The following is a 22,714-nucleotide window of genomic DNA, read 5'->3' on the forward strand; positions in this document are numbered from 1 at the left end:
AAACTTGGCTTCACCTCAGAATCATCTGTTCACTTTCTGGTTATTTTATTTCAGCTTTTTATCTGGTGCTGGAGTACTGCCGGTTAACATTGTTGTGCCAGTTTCAGGTGAACAGCGAGTGACTCAGCCATACACGTGTCCATTCTCCCCCGAACTCCCCTCCCGTCCAGGCTGCCCCGTTAACAGTGACACTGAGTAGAGTTCCCTGTGCTATCTATACAGTAGGTTCTTTGTTGGTTATCTCGCTCAAATATAGCAGTGTGTACATGTCCATCCTGAACTCCTTAACTAGCCCTTCCCCTCATCTTTCCCTTTGGCTGGTTATCTTCTTTAAAAAAGCAAACAGTCTAGGAACTTAACAGAAACCTCAGGTGGCACCGGCATAGCTGCCTGCCTGCGTTTGGAATTCCCAAGTGGCACCTTTCCCCACACTGGGGTGACTGGTATCTGTATTAGAAAGATTCCAAATAGGGCAAAAATGGTTTTATTTAACATGCAGCAAAACAAGGGCAGCAGTTGATATATCCAGTACAGTTTTTTGTCACGAAGTGACCTCAATAGTTACGAGTAACTCTCATAAATAACTCTATAAAGTCTAAAGCTTATTGTAAAGGTACATTCCGTGTAGTAGTCCCACAGAGCTTCCCAGGGCTGCAGCAGCCCATCTCTGGAGCTCTTGGATTTACTCCTTAAGGAGTAAAATGGATTCACTTTCTTTCGTCTGTCCTAATGAAGCAGTGAAACCTGCTCGCTGATGAGGGGAGGGGAGGGGGCGATGGCCTCTTGATTAAGGAAGCCTGGCAAGAGCAGGGAGGGGTCAGGGTTGCCTCTCCCTGGAGCTGGCTCTGGCGCATCCAGCTGAGCGCAGGTGAGCCACGTGCTCATTCCCCAGCGGCTGGGTCTCACCTGCCTGTCGCCCCGTGAGGCCTGGACTCCCCGGCCCAGCTGTAGCCAGTGGACGGAGCACCGCTGAAGCAATAGGGTCTGGTGACTCGATTCAAGCAAGGCCCCTAACCTCACCACCTCCAGACCCAACATATCGCCGACAGTGCCCCTCGGCAGCTGGGGACTCGGGGTTTCTGGGCAGCAGGTAAGGACATAAGTTTAGTGCAACGCGCCTGATCCTGAGGCTTCCTGTTCCCAACAGCCAGCCACCCCGCAGGCCATCTGGTGGGAGGAGGGGGGCCAAAGCGGGACACAGGGTGCTGTCCTCTCCTTCAGAGGCGTGAAGGCAGCATAGCGGTTTGTTCCACGCCGAGCAAGAGGTAGTGAGTGAGTGATAGCCTGTTCCCACGGCAGGAGGCACCCTTTTCCCAGAAAGTGCTGGGTACCTGCTTCCGGAGAAGGCGCAACACTGCTCTCTTCCATTTCCTTTCCTGGCTGTGGTTTAGGCTGCCGCAAGGCCAAGTTCTACTTCCAGCAGCTTGAGCTCCTCATCCTACCGTGATGTCCATGGGACACAGCCTGCCGCTGCCAGGGCCCAGCACAACTCCTCTGGTGCCCGTTCCAGGGTCGTGCTGCCCACAGAAGGCAGGGGTGGCGATCTGGCAGTACCAGCGCCCTAGGCCCAGGGCCATTCGGGAGCCGTGGGCTGTCCTCCTCCCAGGAGCCTGCCAAGGGGAAGCCTGGGTAGCAGGGGGGCTGAGAACTGGGGATGTGAGGACGTGGTCCTGAAGGAGGGCCCTGAGTCTCTGCATCAGAGGATGCCAGCGCAAGGGGAAAACCCACTCCAGCCTTGGGGCCATGTCCCGGGCCGGCAGGGGGAGGGGGGCGGCACCTGGGGCCACTCCCCACTCCTGATGTATGTGGCCACTTCAAGTCACACAGGTAGATAAAAAACAGGTCCTTTTAGGGGCCGAAGGAAGAGAGATCACAGCAGCAGCCCGGCTCCCCGGCAGCAGCGGCCCGGTCCCCTGTTCCACATCAAAGCTCTTAAGCACAGCGCTTAGGACGTGAAGGAAGACCAGGCCTGGAGAGCCTCCCCTCTCGGGGCAGCCTGCCTGGGCTCCAAAGTGCAGCTGACACGTGTGCTCTGGGGTCATAGGTTCCCCCACTGCTCCACAGGGGGGAACTGGTCCACCTCACCCACCTCGGTGCTCAGCTGCTCCCCCAAGGCGAAGGTCAGCCTGTACCGAAGCCTCGCCTTCTCCTGCAGCAGAGGGGCCGCGCGTGAGACACCCCTTCTCTGATACCCTTGGGGTGCTTTCGTGCAGGGGACATGCCCTGCTCCTACCACCCCATCTTCACTCAGCCATTGGGCCAGGGTGGAAAAGGGACGCAGGAGAAGCGGTAACAGTCCAGGCTGGGAGGCGGTGGACGCAGGCGTCTAACCTGGGGCAGCCGGGGCTTTCAGGTGGGGTCCCCAGTTCCAGCTCACCTTCAGTGGGTTGGCCAGCAGCATGACCTGCGTGATGGCTGCAGGTGGCTGGACGGGGCTGAAAGGAGAGAGTTCTGTCCCAGAGGGTGGCTGCAACTTCACTTTCATTGACTAAAGAGAGAGACAGGCTCCTTTGAAGAGATGGCAGGTGCCCTTGAGGGGGAACGGGGTGTGGACACGTGGGTGCAGGAAGAGGCCCCAGGGAGCGGGGATACCTTGGGCACTGCGGCCTGCAGCACGATGCTCTTGATGGGCAAGGGAGCCGTGTTCAGCATGGACACCACCACCACCAGCACGTCAGGCCGTCCTGGAGGACACTCCTTGGCAAAATGGAAGAGGATGCGGAAGCCGTTTTTATCATAGGCTGTCACAGGAAGGGCGCTGCCTGTATGTAAGAACGGGGCAGATGAGGGCACGGGGAGAGGTGGGCCTGAGACAAAGCACCGCAGCCAAGAGAGAGGTCACAGCGGCCCCGGGACCAGGAAGCTCCTGAAGGAGCCTGGGAAGAACCTCTCGAGTGCACAGCGGGGACAAGGACAGACTGCGACACGGTAGGGAGGGCCGCGTATGGCTCTAAGGGACCCTGGCAAGGAAAGCCTGGACCCACCCATCCCTCGCCATGCAGCCCACACCTCTGCAGGCTGGGACCCCCGCCCCTCACCCCGAGCCTCCAACACCTACTAGGCTTGATAGACTCCAGGGGCACGTGGACACTGGCCAGGGAGAGCTCGGGCCCCTTCATGGGGCTGCCCTGGGCCTGGAAGAGAGGGCTGCTGGGCCCCGCGGAGAGGGGGAGGAGAGGCCGAGTGGAGGCGCCACTGGGGAGCAGAGGGGGGGCAGCAGCACCCGGGAAGCAGCTGGAGGTGGCAGGTTTCACCAGGCTCGAGGTCCTGGGCAGCAGGAAGGAAGACAAGGCATGTCGAAGGCCAGGCAGAGCTGCTGGCCGCCCTGCACGGGGGCCCCCAGACTAGAGCCAGCTCTCCCCACATCCCACTTCTAGATTCTAGCCGACCCACCAGACAGAGGGAAATCCCGCAACCCCCTGGGGCTGCCTCCCCAGCGCCCCTCTCCTGCTCATTACGCTTTGGCCTCTTCGAGAAGCTGGTCGAGGGCATCCAGCTGGTGCAGGGTGCTGTTGCCCAAAGTGGAACCACGGTGCCCAGGGGCGATGGGCTCAGCCTTTGGGGCCAGAGCTGGGGCCAGGCCAGTGGAGAACAAGAAGGGGCTGGCTGTGGGAGCAGGAACGCCAGCTGGGGCCACTGGGGCCTGGGAACTGCCTACGGGGGCCACTGAAGGCTGGAGGAGAGGCCCGTCTGTGGGGCTACAGGCTCCCGGCCCGGGTTTGGGGCTGAAGAAGTCCAGGTCTGACCGCTCGCTCTGGGGAACAAAAGCAGGAGTGAGGGGGCCCTGCAGGTGGCAGAGGCTGTAGGCTCTCCACCCTGCCCGCCCCCCACACTGTTCCCGGGGGCTGGGCTGAGCCCCCTGCACGAGCAGCCATCCTGTGGATAGAGTGTGCAAAGCGCTGTGTGCGGGACGGTGCCCAGGGCCAGGACGAGGCTGGGAGTGGAGGCGACACAGCGGCCACCCCTACCTGGAGCAGGGGCCACTGGCTGTTCCCAGCCGCCTTGGCGGGAGGAGCGCTGGGCGCCAGGTCGGTGAGGCCTGAGGACAGAGGAGACGGCTGTGGTGGAAGAGGCTCTGGGCTGGGGCGGCCCCAGCCCCACCTCACCTGAGGGAGGGTCACGTGACCACCAGGCCACCCAAGGGTAACGGGGCGTCCCCCATAGCTTCCGGAGGGGAACAGACCCTCTTCCGTCTTTATGCTGTGGGGGGCGCCTCCCGGGGAAGGGGGAGCACAGCCAGACAGGATGTCCACCCGAGGACACTGCCCTGAGCCCTACTTCCCACCCTTGCTAAGCACCCGGGGTCCCCCTCTGGCCATCCCCAGCACCTCTCCTCGCTGAGGCCCTGGAAGCCCCGAGCAGCCCCCTCCAATACGCACCCAAGCACAGCAGCTCCTCGTCCAGCAGGCTGAGGGCGTTGCTCGTGCTGCTGGGCCCTGGGGGGCCCTCAGGCTGGCCGGCCGAGTGGCTGCGCCCAGGGCCCGAGGCCTGGGGAGGCGGGGGGAGGACAGGAATGCCTGAGCCAGCGGGGGCAGGGGCCAGCGCTGGGGGCGGGCCGCTCGGCACCTCCACCTCGGCAAGGTCAATGAGAGTGCCTTGGTTTCCTGGATGGAAACAGAAGGGGACAGGAATCATTGGGGGCCCCTCCTGGGCTGCGCAGGGGGAGAGGGACCCTGAGCACAGCCTCTGGCCGCCTCCCAGAGCACCTGTCCAGGCGGTGGTGAAGAGCTGGTGGAGGTGGCGGGTGGGGGAGACCCTGTGTGACCTCCCGGCAGGCGCTTAGAGGGGCTCGGGGTCCCCTCAGGCCTGTGGGCTGACACAGGGTCACCCTGCAGCGGGGCCTCGCAGCAGGGCCCCAGGCTGCTCCGGAGGGAGTGGGAAACCAGAACACTTTACCTTCCGAGTCGGGAATGGCTGAGGTCACCACCTCACCGTTGACGACCTGCCCTTCCACGACTGTCTTGTAAGAGCTGATGACTCGGGAGAGGTTGTCGCTGGCCTGTAAGATGTCCCCTAGCACCAGAGAGGAACCTGTCACTCCCGGCCTGACAATGCCCCCCACACACACATCCAAATCCCCGGGGCAGCCCCTCAGCCACCCTTCCCAGGCCACTCACCTAAACTATTGTCATTGTCCTCGGTCTCGCTGGCGAGTTTGAATAACGTCCGCCTCTTGTTCTCACACCGATCAAACAGCTCCTAATAGAGACCCAGGCAGGAAAACTCAAGCCGCCAGATCACCCAACCCACCATTCACGCCACCAAATTCCGGCTCCCCTGGTACATGGGTTGTACCACACTTAACCCAGATCACCTAACCCAGCATCCACGCAGAGTCCCGGCTCCCCTGGCACCGTGGTCAGCTCTAGGAGATCACCCAACCCAGCGCCCACACCAGAGAGTCGAGGCTCCCCTAGCATCAGGTCAGCTCCTGGCAGAATCAGGCTCTGCACACACATCTTCCTGCTGCCAGCCTCGGCCACTCTGCGTCACAAGACACCTGCTCAGGTGGAGAGGCCGCCAGGACAGCAGGTCCCTTCCCGCTCCCAGCCTGGCACATGCCTCAGAATTCATGGTCTCTATGTGACCGAGGATGGAGGCGCACATCAGGGAACCAGGGTGGGCCTTTCTCTGCCCAAGCATCCCCAGGCAGAAGTGAGGTGGAGAGCAGGGGCGTGCCCGAGGCGGGTCTGCCGAGTCACGCAGATGGAGGGTGCGTGGAGTGAATCAGCCACGGCTCACGGGCGCTCGGGGGCACCACCGCTCTCGGCCTGGCTGCTGGCGGAGAAGGACCGCCAGGTGTGCAGCAGCGTCTCGGGGCGGAGACGCCCTCTCCGGGGCCTACCTTCATGAGCTCCTTGTCTGCCTCCGCAGAGCCCTCCCTGCTGTAGTGACGCAGCATCTCACCGAGCAGCTTCACGCTGTTATCGACCTCCTCTAAGGTGTGCAGACGCTCGGTCACCTTCTGGACCCGCGCCTCATCCTGCACCAGAGAGGACCAAGGAGTGAGAGCTCAGCTGGACTTGGCCCGCTGCCCCCCCAAACCCCGCCAGGGAGGGTGCACACCTGCCCCGGGAACACGCAGGCCAAGGCCCGCCCCACGGAAGCTCCTTTCAACACGTGATTCTTGGGACCACTGGTCTCAGACTCAATCGACAGCTCTTCTTTCAAAGCAGCAGCCCGCCTGCCCCCAAGCCTGGCCCGACTCCTGCTCCTCTCTCCTATCAGCCCCCTGCTCCCACATACGGGTGAGCCCTGGGGACAGGGGAAGGGACCACTGCTCTGGGGCCACAGGCTCCTCCTCCCCAGGGCTCAGGGCCCACCCACCTCCTTCACCATGGACTTGATTAGCTTGTTGGCCTCCTGCAGGTCGTCAGGGTTTTTGCTTTTCAAGAGCCTGGCTAAAAGCTGGAAGAGGAGGGCATTAGAGGCGGAGGGACGGCAGCACCCACTGGGGAACACACAGGAACCGAGTACACCCCAGCGCTGAGCGAGCCCACGCCCCATCGAGGACTTCACCTTGGATTTCTCCTCGTCATCAAAAACGGGGTTTTTGGGACGAGGCGGTGGAGACGGAATCAGCGTCCTGTCCACAGAGATCAGCGGGTCGGAATGCACGATGCCTGAAAGGGGACGGAGCAGTGGTCGCACAGGCTGGGCCGATCTGGCACCCCTTCCCACATAGCAAGGGGGCGCCCCAGGGACCAGGCCTGCAGGCCGCACACACCTCAGCCCCTCAAAGCTCAGCCCAGTGCCCCCTGCTTGGGCAGACACCCGCGTACCCTGTCTCTTCAACATGTGGTAGGCATCCTTGATCTTTGATTCTTCCGGCAAGGCCAACGTCCAGCTATAAAGCAGCTCAATAACCTTGGTCTTCACTTTCTCAGACACCCTGTCCCCCAGGTACTAAGGAGCAAAGGAAATGGGAAAGCTGAGTGCGTGTGGCCTGGAGGAGAGACAGAGGGGAGGCTGTGCTCACAGCAATAAAACGGCTGCTAACTGGCTACAGTCCCCAAGCCGCCTCCAGACCGCAGGTGTGAGCCAGCACGGGGGAGGGGAGCGGCATCTATGGGGCACAGACTCCGCTCAGGCAGGGGGCCGGAAGCTCGTCACTGTGTTCACGCACAACAGGCCAGACACACAACTGCGCTTTCTCCCGAAGGAGTGAACGAGAATGCCTTCACTGTGAAGAAGTGTCCCCTCTGCTGTAAGCGGGTGCCCGGAGCTGAAGCGACACTACTGTGTGGCCGTGGTCGAGAGACGAGGGCGGCCACGTGAGAGCAGTCAGCGGGCACACTGAGGCCGGGAGGGCAGCAGAGACGTCCCTGTGTGCACGTCTACCCTCAGCACAGCGTCCTCTGAGCACAGGACCCAGGAACCCCAGCCCCGTGGAGACGCTGGTTCACGTGGTGAAAGCCGGTGAGGCGGGAGGGGGAGGAACACAAAAGAAGTTCTGAGAAATGAAACTGCCACCGACTGACCTTCGGAGATACGACCTTGATCAACTCATTCAAAAACCGGAACTTCCCCACTTCGTTATGGAACCTCCTCCCGCAGTTCTTCATGCAGGCTTCCAGCACCTGGAGCACAGAGGCCAGGCGCTCAGGCCAGGACCTGGCACTTGGCCAGACCCCACACGCTGGCAGCGCTGCACACTCACTCACCCGAGGAAGGACCTAACCAGGAGAAGAGGCGGCCCTGGGGGACATCAGGGCAGTGGGATTACTCACAGAAGAGTCCCTCCAGGTGCAAACCCCTCTGGGGAAGCTCAGCAGAAACTAAAGTAAAAAGCCCTGAAGCCCAGATAACAAGACAGTCAGACGGTCAGCCCTGGAGGGGGCCTGCCTGCAAATCCTGCCCTCGGGCTTCACAGGTGAGGAGATGGAGGCAGAGACCACACGCTCCTCTGATTCAGGGCTCTTTACACAAGCTGATCAACATGTTGGGCAGGCCGGAGAGGATGTTTCAATTCTGTTTTCTCCATCTTAGACGGACATGCTATTTTCCCACCCTGAGCCCCATCAATCTTCCCTCTGGGGCCTCAAGTTCTCAGGTGCTGCTGTGGGGCCTGGCGCCCGAGTTTATGCCAAGGAGTGCACCACCCAAGTGCTGCCCCCTGCCCCGGCTTCCATCTTTGTAAATCAGGGATTTTCAACCGCACTACTACGGACGTTCTGGGCCAGGTACTTGTTCTGGGAGCCTGTCCTGGGCACTACAGAATGCTCAGCAGCACCCCAGGCTCCACCCACGTGATGCCAGTAGCACCCCCCGACCTGGGACCACCAACAGTGTCTCCCGACACTGCCCAGGGTGCCCGGGGGACAGAGCCGCCCCCGCTGGAGAACCTTTGCTCTGCGGAGGACACAGCACAGGCAGGTGCATAGGCTAAGCGCCTTTCCCCAACGCCCCCCTCCCACCCTTCCAGGAGCTAGAGGGAGTCAGGAGAGAACCCAGGCATCCTGGCTCAGGGGAAAGGCCAGAGGCGCCCCAGCACTGCACTCGGCTCTGCGTCCTGAATCCCCCAAGTCTGAATAAACACTAATCTGCCCAATGGGGTGATGTCTTCACTAGCAACCCGCATCATTTTTAGCTACAGAACAAATTACACTTGGCCAGCTCTTACCTGGCAAGACAGCTCTATCAGCCTCTCTGAGCCCCACCCCAGGGCCCACGGCCACTACCCCTCTGCCTTGGCCTCTCTGCTTCTCCCATCAGACATCGTGCTCACACTCAGTCATCCATGATGCTTGGGCCTGGCACAGGGGCACATGTGTTTGTGGAGCAACTGACTGTGCAGGTCCAGGTAAGTCTAGTTTGTATCCAGGATGCTCAGCTGGCTGACGGCGTGAGCCCTGACCCCCTCAGAGACGCCAGCGGACTTGTGAAGATCCATCACCAGCACGAAAAACCTACCGTCAGGGCCTGGACTGCCTCCCATTCCTGTGGAGACTGGATCTTATGGGCCAGCAGTCGGACGGCGATCTGCGGCCTGGAGACCAGCAAAATCACACTTTCAGGACGCTGGCCCTTGGCCGCCCGGCCAGCCCTCCTTTACCAGTTTCTCACTTCCCCAGTCAACCATCCCTCATCTGCCCCCTAACAGTTTGAGACTCACCCTTCAAGCTCCTTGTTGATCTGATCACAAAAGCCAATTATGTATTCCCAGTCCTCCTGGCGGTTAGAAGGATTGGTGGCTTTATCTGGGGAGAGAACGAAGACGACGAGTTGTTACAGAGAGCAAGCAGGACACTGTGGAAGGTTTCCCTCACATTTTTAAGGCACCGATGTGATGATTTTTTCTCTAATGGAGAAGACTCAATAGTTCAGTCAGACAGCAACTCAAATACAAATACTCAAAAAAAACTTTTTTCTGGTTGTGTCACATGGCTTCTAGGATCTTAGTTCCCTGACCAGGGATTGAACCTGGGCCCTAAGCAGTGACAGAGCTGAGTCTTAACCCCTGGACTACTACGGAATTCCGTACAAATATCGCTTTCTGTCCAGTATTCTGAAAGTTACAAACAAAAGAGAAAACAAATCTGAAGCTTCTCATTTTAAGGTAAGCTAACGACGTTTACTGAGCCCTCTAAGCACAAATTGTGCTGTCTGTCCCTGGGGTCACAGAAACAGAACCTAAGCTTGAGTAAGCAGCATCCCTGAGTTTAAATGGTCTTCCACGATCAAGGACAAAGACAAGCACTGAAGAGGGTCTCCCAGGGTTTAAACTCCAAGACGTAATGCCGAGTCTCCTAACACTTGGCGTGTATCCTCTCTTCTCCGTCATGCCCAGATCCTATGCTTAGAGAGGATGGCCCCAGCTGACGGTGGTTAAATGCGTTCCCATCTCCGATTCAGATCTTGGAGTCAGCCTCTTCCAGAAAGCACTCTCAAGCTGTTTGCTAAATTTAGGGCTTCAGGTTCAGAAGACAAACGGAAGACTGAAGGCGTGTAACCTTTTTTAAGTCCAGGCTCCTCCAGCTGATTTCCGCCAGGGCCAAAAGCAGAGTGAGAGCCTTGAAAAAGCCCTTCCCAACAAGGGGTGACGTTAGAGGTTCCTGAATTCTGATTGCTCGTGACTGTGTTTCTTCACTTCCCTTTTCCTAACGTTAAAAATCACTAGCTCTGCTGGAATCCTAACAGGGCCTCCTAGCCAGCACCCCCCACTCCCCACCCTCTCCACGCGGCCCGCAACAGGCATCACAAGGCAGCAGACGCCACCCAGCGGCAGAGGGGAGACCTGCAGCGTCCAGCGCGGTGCGTGCGGGCAGCGTTTCTGCTCTGGAGGCCAGAAAATGCTGGTGGTTTAGGATCATATTTGGGAGAAAAGAGAGATGTCAGTTCTCAGTCTTGCAAAGAGAATTAGCAGGCCCTTGTAATTGTCATGCTTGGAGGGACGGGAGATTAATTCTATCAAGAGGGGCTACTAGCTGTCACCCTCCAGAGAAGCCCTGAGTCTCCCTCCACCAGGTGCCTGAAATTTTCTCAGGTGTCAGCGTGACTTTGTTACCAATCCCTAGCATTTGAGACGCTTGGAGTTCTCATATGACATTAAGAGGGTGTGGGATACAAAAATAAGTTGGTTTGAGGAGCCATACTTGCCCTGTGACTACAATCATTTTGGGAGCAGCCACACGCCTTCCACTGTTTGCCCCTGGAAAAGATGTCACAGACACAGGGGGCACGCGCACAGCCCTCCCTCCCCACGCACGGGCACAAAGTCACGGGCATTCAGCAAAAATGTGCCCTGCCCGGGGCTGCCACGACTCCATTTCTGCTTCCAGGAACGCTCCCACGTACTTCTCATTTTCGTTCAACAGCTCAAGAATCCCACTTCCTGTCCCCCAATAGACTTTTCTACCGCAAACCTGCAGGGAGCTCTCAGCCTACACATGAACACACAGCCCCGGTTTCAGCCACGGTTAGCCCCACTTCTGAGTATCTCCCCCCACTCTCCAGCCAGCAGACCTCAGTCACCCACAGGAACTGCAAGAACCTCTGGAGATAACTTGGGGTGACTCAGGCGCCCCGCCTGCCACCGCCTCCCGATAGATGCACACACCCACCACCCACTCAACGTTCTCCTTCACCTGCAACGGAGGTGACGCCAGGGCCTCCCCTGTAGATCCTGCCTTCCAGAACCGCCCCTCTGGCCTCCAGGTTTCTATTTTGGGGTCTCTGTTGACAGCCTTATGCTAGTCCGTGTCTCTGCCTCTATATATCCTGCTCTCATTTTCAACTAGCTGTGACTGTCGTGGGACCTCTGGTCCAGGAGGGAGGGGAACAGCAATGGCCACCCCGCCCCAACACGGCTCAAACAGTCCAGTGACAAGTTCCACGTAGCAAGGATAAGGATGCAGGGGAAGTCAAGCGGCAAACTTTAGTGCGAAGGTCTTGAATCAAGGGAGACTTAGTCAACCACCAAGTCTTTTGTTAAACAGCCACAGAAAACTAAGCAGACAAGTTAGGCCCTGGAGGAACTACAGGCAAAGTACAAGATTCGGATGCTACCCTGAGGAGGTTACGCAACACACGAGAACAACCGGAGCAAAACAAGACAGAGTGTAATTGTAAGTGCTCATTTGGTGCAGAAACGAGTCTAAAAACACTCATCATTTCTCCTCCCTGACTTCCCTATTTCTAAAAATGGTGCCACCATTCCAAAGCTCCCTTTGCCCCAACCCCAGGCACCCAGGTCTGAAGGCTCCTTCTTCCCTCTCCTCATCCGTTTTCACCAGTCAGTCCTAATTTCTTCCTTCTCCATGTCTTTACTATGTTTCTTCCCCTCGAGGCTTGTAGGGTCTTAGCTCCTTTACCAGGATTGAGCCCTGGCCCTCGGCAGTGAAAGCGCGGAGTCCTCACCACTGACCTGCCAGGGAATTCACCTCAATGTCTTTTTGTGTGCCGTGCTCAGTCACTCAGTCATGTCTGACTCTTTGCAACCCCATGGACTGTAGCCCACCAGGATCCTTTGTCCATGGAATTTTCCAGGCAAGAATACTGGAATTGGTTGCCATCTTGTACTCCAAGAGATCTTCCTGACCCAGGGATCAAACCGGAGTCTCTTGCCTCTCCTGCAATGGTAGGCAGATTTTTTTTTTTACCACTGAGCCACCTGGGAAACCCAAATGTCTTTTTAAAATTGTTTTCTTACTCCTGCCCTGACCTCCTGATTTCTCACTTGCTTCCAGAACTTCTGCTCCAATCCATCCTATGCAGAACACCTAGAGGAACCTTCCCAGAACACTGACTTAACAGGCACAGTATGAATGGGAACCTCTTAACTGGAGACACAGACTTCTTCGGGTGGAAGTAGAGCCGGTCCAGAGTTTGGCTCTTCCCAGCTTTCTCTCCCACGTTCCCACAGGAACGCCCTGCTTGAATCAAACGTATGTTACTGCGTGCCCCAAACATGGCCTGCTCCCTCCACACCACTGTCTGCTGTTTTCTTAGCCTATTTTCCCATTCTTTAAGGACTAGCTCGAGTGCCATCTCCCCACTGGGAGAACCATCTCCCATTTCACTTATCCCCAATTTCCCAAAATAAACTGTCTGTATTTCAGCATTTATGGTTCCTGCTTTTTTACTTAAAAATGCTTTATCCACTCCAGCACCACTATCATCAAACTGAAGGCAAAGACTTTGAACTTAGTTTTCATTAACACCTCACACAGCAGGTACTCATTAAGCACTGATTAACTGTAGTAATGACAGGACTTTAGAGAAGGCTGAAGTCATCAAGAGGTGGTTCGTGGGGAAGGTTTCAAAGCATGTAAAGGGCAACAGGGCTCTCAGGAAAGGAGAGGAACGTGTGTTGCTGGCACAAGAACACCCAGCTGAAGAAGGTGAAGCAAGGAAGAATACCAGGAAGTCACAGCGAGGCAGAGGGGGCAGCAGAGCAACGACCTGCGTGAGCAGAGGGTTCTGGGAGCAGAACTGGGGGAGAGGCGGGGAGACCTGAGGCCTGCCCAAAACGTCAGTCTAAGTAACAGCAAAGGGCCAAAGGCCAGTCTGAGCTCTAGTCTCTACAGACACCCTCCCTCTCCCCCATCACCATCTCCACTCTCCCTCAAAAACAGGTCTAAACGCTAAACCTAGCCTATTAGACTCAGCTGAGGTCATTTAAATTTCTCCGAAGTCCCCATTAACATCTGTAAATGGAACCAATTCCAGAGTATTTATATCCAGCTGGGTGGCTCTGGGCAAGAGAACTGATTAGAGCCAAGGTGTCCTCCTCTGTGGCACTGAGACACTAGTGCCTACTTTGCTAGGATTCTTGATAAATGAGTGTCTTTGGAGCACTCTGAGCTCCTGGGAGAACAGCTCCATACACACAGAAGGTTGTGACCTGCCAGCAACTGCAGACCTTGCAAATGTAACCTGCGTTCAACCACCTGAACAGGGTTTCTTATCAAGGGGAATCAGGCAATTGGAGGAAACGGGCATCACCCCTCAGGAGGCTGCAGGCTCTAGTAAATCACTGACAATGCACAAGGCAGCATCTGGGCTCCAGCCTGTCTTATCACCCTGCCCAATCTGTCCTCACTTAAACAGGCCTCCAGGAGCCTCCTCTAGCCCATACTTAGTAAACTCAACGTACTAACCCTTCGGCCAAATGCAACCTGCTAAGGTTAACCTGCATTTCCTCAATAGCATTATAAATGAGCAATCATAGCAATAGGCCGCTATAACTACAGTATCAGGCTGCGTCTCTCAGCTTTGCTGAGTAGTTTACCAACGAATGACTCGTTAAGACATGAGGGGGGGCGGGTGGGGAGAAGGGTCCCCCAACAGAGCTTTCATCATGTTTCGGTTACTGCAGGGAAAAGTACTCTTTTTTTACCTCTCTCTCTCTGGATTATTTTCACCTCAAACATTCATGCTGCGCGAAGCAGTCACTTCTCCTGGAATACACGGTCAAAATTCTGAAGCTATGTGGGTATGCTCAGCACCACCCACCGCTCCCGGAGTTTCAGCCCCAGTTCGGAGCTTTCCCCTGGGTCGGAAGAGCGCAGGGGTCCCGGAGTCACGGCCTTGCGCGGCCCCACCACAGCTTCCCCAAAACGCCGATGCACGTCATCCCGAAGCACTGGGTTGTCGCTCTCGCGGAGCCCGCGGGGCCCGAGCTCACGGCGCAGCGCGCAGGAGCGAGAGGAGGCGCCGCGGCTCAGAGAGCACGGGCCGGGCCGCCCAGCTGAGGAACGGGCGCGATCCCGGGGCGCTCGCAGCGCGTGCGAGGCTTGGCGCGGGCTACCGGGCGGCGCCACCGCAGGGCCGGGGGAGGGGGTCGAGGGCTGGGGAGAGGGGCGGCTCGAGCGCGAGCAGACTCGGCCGTGGATACTCACTCAGCCAGGACTCCAGACTCTCCCCTTCCGCCTCCGCCATATTGCAGCCGCCCGGGCCGGCCCAGCGGCCTCAAACCTCGCGAGAACCTGAGAGAGACGAGCCGGGGCGGGGCCTGCATAGGGACCTGAGAAGACCAAGCGCCTCCGCCGAGAATCTTGCCAGGCTGCGACGGATAATGCGAGGGCGAACGTTTCCTTTTTGACTCTCCGCCTTAGACCTCGGAGTGAGAGACTCTTCAGGCCCAGATTAACAGGGTGCTGCGCAGAGCTAGGACCCTATAGCTCCCTTCCCCGTCTTTAGTCACTCGCTCAGGCACGCCGAGGGCAGTCTCCGTGGGGTCCTGCTGGCAGCCAAGATGGCTGCCCCCACGGTGACGCTTTCGCGAGGGTGGTCCGGCTTGGCTCTCGGTGTGCGGATAGCTGTCCTGCGGCTTCCAGGGTGAGAGGGTGGCGGGCAGCTGGGCGTCCTCTTGGGTCTTCACGGAGAGACCTGCTGGGGAGGAAAAGAGGGGGCCACAGGCAAGCCTCGCAGGGACCTGGAGAGAGCCTGGGAGGCCGGGATAACTGAGTTCAATCCTCTTTAACCCTCTCCGTGAGTTTGGGTCAATCTGAAAGCTTAGTAGTTGCTCCCTGCCTGAGGAATTCTCACTTGGAACTGAAAGTGCGATCTTGTTGAAAAACTCAGAACTGGGATTTTCTTTGCTGGGAGGTGGGGGGAGAGATGCATAGGCGGATTGTCTATTTTGAAGTTCAGGAGCCAGTCCTTACTGTTGGCACTTGAGGAGCAGACTTTCCTGGCCTCTTAAGGGGAGGTCCTCCTACCTCTTGGGACAAGAGCCAGAATTACTGCAGCTCAGCTTTGGCCGGCGGTCTCCCCGCTGCTCGCTTGGCGGCGGTTTGGCATACATGCCTATTGTTAAGTCAGCCCTTTTCACTTGAGTCAGCTTTTGCCCTCTTCTTCCTCTTCCCCCCACCCCAGGCTAACCCAGGTGAGGTGGAGCCGCTATGGCCCTGAGTACCAGGATCCCCAGATTGACAAGGAATATTACCGCAAGCCCTTGGCCCAGCTGACTGAGGAGGAGACGTATGAGCGGGAGCTCAGGAAGACTCAGGTTATTAAAGCTGCCCCAGCCACGAAAACAAGCTCTGTGTTTGAAGACCCAGTGATCAGGTTAGCAGAAAACAAACTTGTTCCACAGAGTGGGACTATATGGGGGAAGGCGGAAGGATCTACAGTGACAACCTTGGGGCCCTAAACATCTTTTTCTTCTTAAAGTAAATTCACCAATATGATGATGAAAGGAGGAAACAAAATACTGGCCAGATCACTCATGACACAGGTAAACAGTACCTCTCTCTCTGTCATCTTTGTTTTCCCCATAGCTTTGTGTTTGGCTCTTTTGTCTTAACACAAAAAACAATGGATTCTGTACCTGTCATTAAAATGAGTTTCTCTGTATTTATATGGGAGCGGAGGCTTTAAAAAGTCCTACAGGAGTCAACCACTGCCATCCCCCAGCCCCACATTACAAATCTTAGCTCATTCTTCTGTCCTGGTCCAGGGTTTTTGTTTCAGAAGTACTAAGGGAATAGTTGGGCAGCTATAGAAGAACAGGATGATGGGAATAAAGGGCAGGGTCCTAGCCCAGCTGGGTGAACCCTTTAGGGACCCCGGGCATCCTCTTCCACTGTATCCCTTTGCAGACCCTGGAAGCTGTGAAAAGGAAGCAGTTTGAGAAGTACCATGCTGCTTCTGCAGAGGAACAAGCAACCATCGAACGCAACCCTTACACCATCTTCCATCAAGCACTGAAAAACTGTGAGCCTGTGATTGGGCTGGTACCCATCCTCAAGGGGGGCCACTTCTACCAGGTGAGTGGTCAGGGTGGGAAAGCAGTGCTGCTCATGTGTCAAACGGCGGGGGTAGAGTGGGGGTATTTAGAGTTGGGCCAAGATCGATAGCTTTTTTGGGACTGCAGAGTGCCAATGTCTTCTCATCTCAGTCCCATGGTATAAAGATTATAGGCAGAAGATGGACGAGAGCCAAAAAAGTATCTACAGGACCTCTTTAGAAGGCCCACAGTACCTCCCCCATTGCCCCTTCTGTCCAGCATTCTGTGTCCAGAGTATAAGTTTCTGATGGTGAGGAGCTGCGTTTCTGCCTCATCTTTATACATCAGTGTCTAGCATAGTGTTCGACTGACGCTTCATCACTGTTCAGCTGAACTAGGTGAAGTGTTAGTCGCTGTTATGTCCAACTCTTTTCGACCCCATGGACTGGGGCTTGCCTGGCTCTTCTGTCCATGGGATTCTCCAGCCAAGGATTTTAGGAGTGGGTTGCCAGTTCCTTCTCCAGATCTTCCTGACCCAGGGATTGAACTCAGGTCTTCTGTATTGCAGGCAGAAGGTGGCTTTACTGTGTGAGTCACCAGGGAAGCTAGCATTTAATTATACTTCGTTGTCATAAGTGGATGTTCTTTCCTTTTTTTTTTAATATATATATTTGTTTTGTCTTTCCTTTTTCAGTGTAAACCTCACAGAGTAGAGACTTTCTCAATGCCTGTGTCCCTAGGGTCTGGCGTAGTACCTGGCACATAGTAGGGGCCTGGCAAATGATTCTTGGGACGAGAGAGACCTGTTTCTAGGCGCTCATGATCTGTGTTGGCTAAGTCATGCCAGCTGACAGGGCTTTTCCCAGTGGTGCTTTTATCAACTTGGCTGAACTCCCTTTAGAGGTGAAAAAGGCCAGTGCTCAAGAAGTGTTTGTTTGACAAATGCCTGTGATGTCTGCTGCACTGAGGTCAGCCAGGGGTGAGAGGAGCTCAGAGAGGAGCAGTCAGGCCCTCCTCCTCAGCACCCTTGCCAGGGCTGGCCCTGAGTGGACATGTGGCTACTTAAGGAGGCTGCAGTCCTGGCAAGTTCTCAGACTAACCTGCCCCTGTCCCGTCTTGCCCAGGTCCCCGTTCCACTGGCTGAGCGGCGTCGCCGCTTCCTGGCCATGAAATGGATGATCACTGAGTGCAGGGAGAAGAAGCCCCGGCGGATGCTGATGCCGGAGAAGCTGTCTCAGGAGCTGCTGGAGGCTTTCTGCAACCGCGGCCCTGTGATCAAGAGAAAGCATGACATGCACAAGATGGCCGAGGCCAACCGCGCACTGGCCCACTACCGCTGGTGGTAGTGTGGGCGAAGAGTCGGGAAGACAGCAGCATGCTCTGCTGCCAGAAACGGTGTGAGCCTATGGGTTAAGGGAGCCATTCCCTCTTAAGGGCAGGCGGGCCTCCTACCAGGGACGGAGCCACATGTTTACTGCCTGTTCATCATTTCTCTGGGGGCTGGAACTTGCTCTCTCTGTCCCATCTCCTTGGAAAGAGGGGGCATATGAAGTTGGATTTCCTAAGAAACCTAGGGCTCACCCAGCCTTCTTTTCCTTCAGCTTGGGGTGGACCTTTGGGTGATATGAGAAGAAGCAGTTTTAGTATCAGAAAGAGTTTATTAGAAAATTCTCGTCCTGAGCTGGTGTAACACGTGATGTGGTATTACAATTCATTAAAACCAACTGGAGGAAATATGCTCGGTTCTAAAGTGGTCCTTGTACAGAATGTATAAAAAGCAGTTTCCGGTGTGACTCTGCTTATCCCCTTTGATATCCCTAAGTGGCCCCACCCATGGCTCTGGGCACCCATTTTACAGATGGGGCATCTGAGGCAGCAAGCCAGCTACTGCACCAGTGGTTCCATAGGCCAGTGCTCGGCAGGAGTTCCCAGGTCAGCGGTGAGGGGAGAAAGGCTGGTGGGGCCGCAGGGCAGGTGTGCCTGTGTCTTCCCCCGTCCTGGATTCGGAGGGAAGGTGCTCAGGGCAGGACCACTGCATTAAGTGGGAAACATCTCGGGTGCTCCTGAAAGTCTGAAAGGGAAGAAGTCTTTGGCAGAGGTGAAGACTCCGCTGCCAGGTTGGAAGGTGGGCAGAAAAAAGGCTGGCGCCACTGGGGAGGAAGCCTGGAGGCCTAGTCAGAGACCTCGCTGTAGTAATACTTGTGGGCAGCCGGGGTGGTCTTCCAGCCGGCTGCCCGGAACTCGATGATCTCCAGCAGCAGCAGCTGGGCCAGGGAGCTGAGGCCGGCTGGGAGCAGGAAGCCATCCCGGATCAGGACAAAGAGCTCATCCATGCGCTGCCCATTCATCTTCTCCAGCTGCTCCCCGACCCGATGCAGCTGCAGCACCAGGCAGTCCACCTGCAGGGGCAGCGGGAGGTGACCCCAGGCACGGCCCTCCGTCACACAGAGCGGCCATTTACTGAGAGCTCGCTGTGTGCCAGGCTCCGGGCTTGGCCTGTGCACACATTTCCCCGCCTTCATCCTCACACGACCCGGTGGGCACTGTCTCTGCCTCACGTGAAAGGAACAAGCTCAAAGACTTGCCTCAGATCTCTCACCTGGGCCAGGTGGAGGAAGGCCCCATCCCCTAACTGCTTCTCAGGCCCACTCCCCTGCCCTCCTGCCCCCCGCCCCAGTTTGGTTTCTGGGCCACCAGTATCCACAGTTGCTTTCCTACTGGGAACACAGCCTCTAAACCAGGAGGTTCTAGCGGTGCTGTGTTCTGGATAAATCCCAGACCTAGCACCTGTCCTGTAACCCTGAGAGGCCATGAACACCCCCACCAGGTTCCTGCCCCACAGGTGAAAGTCGCCATGGATGGGGGCAGGCATTACAAGTTGAGCCCATCTCCACAGTCTTCGGTGCCAGGGCCACTCACCTCCTCCTCCTTGCTCAGGCTGTCGGGCTGGGCCAGCCGGAAGAGGCAGTCATAGACAGGGTTCACCAGGGCCATCATAGGCATGTTGTTCACCTGCAGGGGGAGAGCAGGGGCCAGAGCACTGGCTTAGTGACGCAGGAGACAGGTGGGTGGCCTCTGCTGAACGTGGCTGGTGGGGCCTCACCCTCAGGTAGTCAAAGATGTTGCAGATAAAGGTGACATAGCAGACCCAGCCCTGCAGGGAGCGGGCTCGAAGCTGCTCCCGAGTCTGGTACTCTTGCTGCAGCCGGTTGAGGAGTCCACGGCGAAAGACACTCTGGCCCGCTTGCTTGCTCTCTGCCTGTGAGCCAGGGAAAGGGAAGGGCAGTCCCAGGACCCAAGCTTCCCAGGCCGAGTTCCCTGCTGTCCTCCTCCTCTCTTGCCTCTGAGGCCAGCCCTTCACATCTCTGCCCTGCTGGCCTCTGCCCACTTCAGAAGCACCTTCCTCAAAGCATCTCCCCTTCTCTACCAGCCCCACCCAACCTGAATGATGGCGTAGCACATGCGTCCTGCTTCCTTGCTGAACACACTGTCCTGCAGAGAATGGTCCACAATCACATTGGCCACTTTCTCCAAGTCCACGGCACCTGGATCTAGGGTAAAGACAGGTGGGGAGTCTAGAGCTGCTTAGTTATATATGCCTCCACCTGCTTCTAAAGGATTTGAGGTATTCACTGACAAGCACTCCCATTATATACTTCCACTGCTGGGAAAGATTGAGGGCAGGAGGAGAAGGGGATGACAGAGGATGAGATGGTTGGATGCCGTCACCGACTCAATGGACATGAGTTCAGGTAAACTTCGGGAGTTGGTGATGGACAGGGAGGCCTGGTATGCTGCAGTTCATGGCGGCGCAAAGAGTCGGACATGACTGAACGACTGAACTGAACTGAAAGAGACCAGAAGGGGGAATTCCTCAGAGGTCCAGTGTTTAGGACTCTGCTCCCATTGCAGGAAGCGCAGGTTCGATCCCTGGTCAGGGAACTAATCCTGCAAGCCATGTAGTGTGGCCAAAAAAAAAGAGAAAGAGATCAGAAAACAGAGGAACCATCACACAGGAGCAGCTGCAGCCATGAGCTCCTGGTGGCCCAATCAGAGAAAACAGGGTTGTGTGGCTGATAAAGAGTCAAAGAGTGCTCGTTTTTTTTAGGACACGTCTTTTCCTGGCACTAGGTTGAAGATTGAACACTGACAGCCATTCTACGGAAGAAAGCGTTCTTACAACACACACATGAACCCCTGACCAAAGCAGGCCGGGGAGGGCCTCTCTGCAGGCTTAGCTTGGCACGCTACAGGCATTGCTAATCGTTCGCTGAGTCAAACTTCTGTCCTGAGTGCTGCGGGAGGGCCTTGGCCCAGGACAGTTAGTGGAGCTCTTCTGCCAAGCAGAACACTCCATCTTCTGTCCCAAGTCAGGCAGCTCCGCATATTCAAGAGAGGGGCTGCAGCAATGCAGAAACCAGGTCCAGCGTAAGGACTTAAGGGGCAGGAACTGGGTTTTCTGTGCCTCACCCTCCTTTCCTGGGTACTTTAAAAACACTTTACAATCTGAGGGGTAACCATGATCTATGATTCATACTCCCAAATACTGGCCTAAATGTCTTCCAGTTCCAGAATTATGTTGCGGACTCCTGCTCTCAGAAAGTGAAGGGCGAGGGTGGTGCATTCCCAGGGTCAGCCCAGTCCTCCGGTCCTGTCCCTCTCTGGTGCTCTGGAGCCAGGCTCAGGGGGTTCCCCATGCTCACCTTTGAGAGCTGTCTTCAGCAGCTGCTGGGTCTCTGCATCAAAACACTGGATTTTATACTCCTCTTTACCCGGCTCCCCCATGACTATCCAGGTGCAGCAGCTCTTTACTGGGGTGGGACTAAGGACAGCACCTGGGTGGGGGGAGAGGCGAATGGAGAGGTCTTAGGTGTGGAACACGGAGGCAGGGCTCTCAGCCCTATGGGCCATGGACAGGGCTGGGCAGTCCATGGCATTCAGGGGTTGGCTGGGTGCCCACCAAGCTTGGCTTCTAGTGGAGACTGGGCACCAGCCAGGCACCTGCTGCTCAGTTTAAGAATCCTGATAGTCTCTGGGATTACACAAGAGTAAAGAGATGAAGGGTGAATGTGTCTGCCCTCTAGTCTGCCTCAGTTATTCTCAGCTGATACCAAAGCTGGGGTGGGGTCGGGTGCACTGAGATGAGGGGGTGGATGCGTGGATATCAGACACTTTCCACGCCTGCATCAGACGACCCAGAAGCTACTGGTCCACCACGGCTCCCGGCGAGTGAGAGGGCCGGGGCTCCAGGCTGTGGGCATCTGTCCCAGCAGGGTTCGAAGCCCCTCTCTCCAACCCTCTCCCTTATGTCGGAGTCCTCACCCCAGAAAGCCCAGTCCCGGGTTGGGGCCGGCCAGAGAGCTGGGTGCCGCCTTGACTCCCCTTGTACCGGCCAGTTTCTCCCCGGGACAGAGTGGTTAAACTGGCCTCCCGAGGGGCAAGAAACCTGGCCCTGCCGTCTCACGAGGGGGGCAGTGCTGAGAGTCCTGAGCTCCATTCTGAGCCTTCCTCTTAAGGCGGGGGTGGGGGGGGGGGTGGGGGGGGGTGGGGAGGGGGGAAGCAGTGACGTGGCCCCCAAAGGTGGTCCCCGCTGGAGTCTCCCCTCCGGACTCGGTGCCTCTCCCCCCGGCCAAAGGAGCGGATCTTAAGGGTCTCCAGACCTGGGCAGCATTCCTAAGTCCGGAATGCCCTTCCCGGCGGCTCAGTGGAGCCCGCCGTCCGGTGTCCCGCGAGCTGTAGGGGTGGCGAGAGAGCCGGGGACCCACCTGCCGCGTCGGCGCCGCGCCCGCGTGCCCGAAGGCCGCTCGGTAGACATCGTGCGCGCGCCCCGCGTCCGCGGCGCTGCAGGCTGGGCCGCCGGCGCCTCGCGCAGCTGAGGTCATTTCCTAGTGCTGGGGCTGGGGGGGCCCTCGGGCGGCGGGGCGGGGCCTGGGCGGCGGGGCGGCGCCTGGGCGGCGGGGCGGGGCCTGGGCGGCGGGGCGGGGCCTGGGCGGCGGGGCGGGGCCTGGGCGGGGCAGCGTACGAGCGCCCCCTGCCGGAGCCCCGACGACGCTGCCCTCGCCAGCAGGCCGCGCCAGCTCAGAGGTTCCCGGCGTGGGACGACGCAGGACGCCCGCGACCCCTGCCCCCACCGCCCCCTTCCTCTCCTCACCTCTTTCTCCCCGGGCCTGCCCGGGACCACGCCGGCTCGCAGGCGCTGGGTCGGACCTGCTCCTCGGCCTGCGTGAAGCCCTCGGTCTTGAGCAGTGGTACCCACCCCGCCCCGCCCCACGCCGGGCTGAGGTTAAAACCGGGTCAGGAACCGGGCCGGCCAGCGGCGTAGGAGGGGCCTGCGGAGGGCGCGGTCCGCAGCCCGGCGGCAGGCGCGGGGAGCAAGGTGGGAGCGCAGAGCAGACGGCAGGAGGGGCCGAACCTCACAGGCGGTAGGCCCGGGCTCCGCGCCCCCCCGCCCCCACCCGAGGTAGAGAAGGCGAGGAAGCCGTCAGGGCTAGATCGAGTTCCACGAAGCCCCACTCCAAGTACAAACGATATTGGTAAAAT

General features: G+C 57.6%; 3 protein-coding genes and 1 long non-coding RNA gene across 8 annotated transcripts; 2 read left to right on the plus strand and 2 right to left on the minus strand.

Moving 5' to 3' along the window:
- Nucleotides 1-1,134: 1,134 nt before the first annotated feature.
- Nucleotides 1,135-14,473, minus strand: GGA3 (golgi associated, gamma adaptin ear containing, ARF binding protein 3). Of its 2 annotated transcripts, none has more exons than XM_055575115.1 (17): nt 14,343-14,473; nt 9,116-9,200; nt 8,914-8,989; nt 7,482-7,580; nt 6,783-6,906; nt 6,520-6,623; nt 6,328-6,408; nt 5,846-5,983; nt 5,118-5,199; nt 4,897-5,013; nt 4,380-4,604; nt 3,969-4,039; nt 3,459-3,754; nt 3,059-3,267; nt 2,593-2,762; nt 2,378-2,488; nt 1,135-1,610 (listed from the first exon to the last, which is right to left on the minus strand). In XM_055575115.1, exons 1-17 carry the CDS (start codon nt 14,380-14,382, stop codon nt 1,434-1,436), a joined length of 2,205 nt encoding a protein of 734 aa, XP_055431090.1. In that variant the 5' UTR covers nt 14,383-14,473; the 3' UTR covers nt 1,135-1,433. The 2 variants fall into 2 exon arrangements, with proteins under 2 accessions (XP_055431090.1, XP_055431091.1); XM_055575116.1 differs by having other exon boundaries at nt 1,469-2,149.
- Nucleotides 10,986-12,324, plus strand: LOC129648634 (uncharacterized). 2 transcript variants are annotated; one of them, XR_008712809.1, is made up of 4 exons: nt 10,986-11,098; nt 11,439-11,567; nt 11,989-12,079; nt 12,189-12,324. It is a non-coding gene; the product is annotated as an uncharacterized LOC129648634 (long non-coding RNA). The 2 variants fall into 2 exon arrangements; XR_008712808.1 differs by having other exon boundaries at nt 11,059-11,157.
- Nucleotides 14,474-14,533: 60 nt separating the features above from the next.
- MRPS7 (mitochondrial ribosomal protein S7) lies at nt 14,534-17,908 on the plus strand. The gene is made up of 5 exons (XM_055575125.1): nt 14,534-14,781; nt 15,322-15,513; nt 15,619-15,682; nt 16,047-16,214; nt 17,299-17,908. The coding sequence occupies exons 1-5, from the start codon at nt 14,699-14,701 to the stop codon at nt 17,518-17,520; spliced, it is 729 nt and encodes a 242-aa protein (XP_055431100.1). The 5' UTR covers nt 14,534-14,698; the 3' UTR covers nt 17,521-17,908.
- On the minus strand, nt 17,813-22,468 carry MIF4GD (MIF4G domain containing). Of its 3 annotated transcripts, none has more exons than XM_055575126.1 (6): nt 22,326-22,468; nt 20,878-21,009; nt 19,616-19,725; nt 19,278-19,433; nt 19,094-19,186; nt 17,813-18,573 (listed from the first exon to the last, which is right to left on the minus strand). In XM_055575126.1, the coding sequence occupies exons 2-6, from the start codon at nt 20,957-20,959 to the stop codon at nt 18,346-18,348; spliced, it is 669 nt and encodes a 222-aa protein (XP_055431101.1). In that variant the 5' UTR covers nt 20,960-21,009; nt 22,326-22,468; the 3' UTR covers nt 17,813-18,345. The 3 variants fall into 3 exon arrangements, with proteins under 3 accessions (XP_055431101.1, XP_055431102.1, XP_055431103.1); XM_055575127.1 differs by lacking the exon at nt 22,326-22,468 and adding an exon at nt 21,940-22,070; XM_055575128.1 differs by lacking the exon at nt 22,326-22,468 and adding an exon at nt 21,835-21,973.
- Nucleotides 22,469-22,714: the final 246 nt, after the last annotated feature.

The sequence above is a fragment of the Bubalus kerabau genome, chromosome 4 (assembly GCF_029407905.1).
Source record: "Bubalus kerabau isolate K-KA32 ecotype Philippines breed swamp buffalo chromosome 4, PCC_UOA_SB_1v2, whole genome shotgun sequence".
In the NCBI taxonomy this organism is placed as follows: domain Eukaryota; kingdom Metazoa; phylum Chordata; class Mammalia; order Artiodactyla; family Bovidae; genus Bubalus; species Bubalus kerabau.

Excerpts from the sequence above, each read along its gene's own strand:
- GGA3 (XM_055575115.1), bottom strand. The coding sequence starts at position 14,382 with ATGGCGGAGGCGGAAGGGGAGAGTCTGGAGTCCTGGCTGA. Across the intron at positions 6,409-6,519 it reads ATGACGAGGAGAAATCCAAG|CTTTTAGCCAGGCTCTTGAA; the intron begins GTGAAGTCCTCG and ends CTCCTCTTCCAG. Across the intron at positions 5,200-5,845 it reads CAGACAAGGAGCTCATGAAG|GAGCTGTTTGATCGGTGTGA; the intron begins GTAGGCCCCGGA and ends GGTCTCTATTAG.
- MRPS7 (XM_055575125.1), top strand. The coding sequence starts at position 14,699 with ATGGCTGCCCCCACGGTGACGCTTTCGCGAGGGTGGTCCGGCTTGGCT. Across the intron at positions 15,683-16,046 it reads CCAGATCACTCATGACACAG|ACCCTGGAAGCTGTGAAAAG; the intron begins GTAAACAGTACC and ends ATCCCTTTGCAG. Across the intron at positions 16,215-17,298 it reads AGGGGGGCCACTTCTACCAG|GTCCCCGTTCCACTGGCTGA; the intron begins GTGAGTGGTCAG and ends CGTCTTGCCCAG.
- MIF4GD (XM_055575126.1), bottom strand. The coding sequence starts at position 20,959 with ATGGGGGAGCCGGGTAAAGAGGAGTATAAAATCCAGTGTTTTGATGCA. Across the intron at positions 19,434-19,615 it reads TGTGCTACGCCATCATTCAG|GCAGAGAGCAAGCAAGCGGG; the intron begins GTTGGGTGGGGC and ends CCTGGCTCACAG. Across the intron at positions 19,187-19,277 it reads ACATCTTTGACTACCTGAGG|GTGAACAACATGCCTATGAT; the intron begins GTGAGGCCCCAC and ends CTCCCCCTGCAG.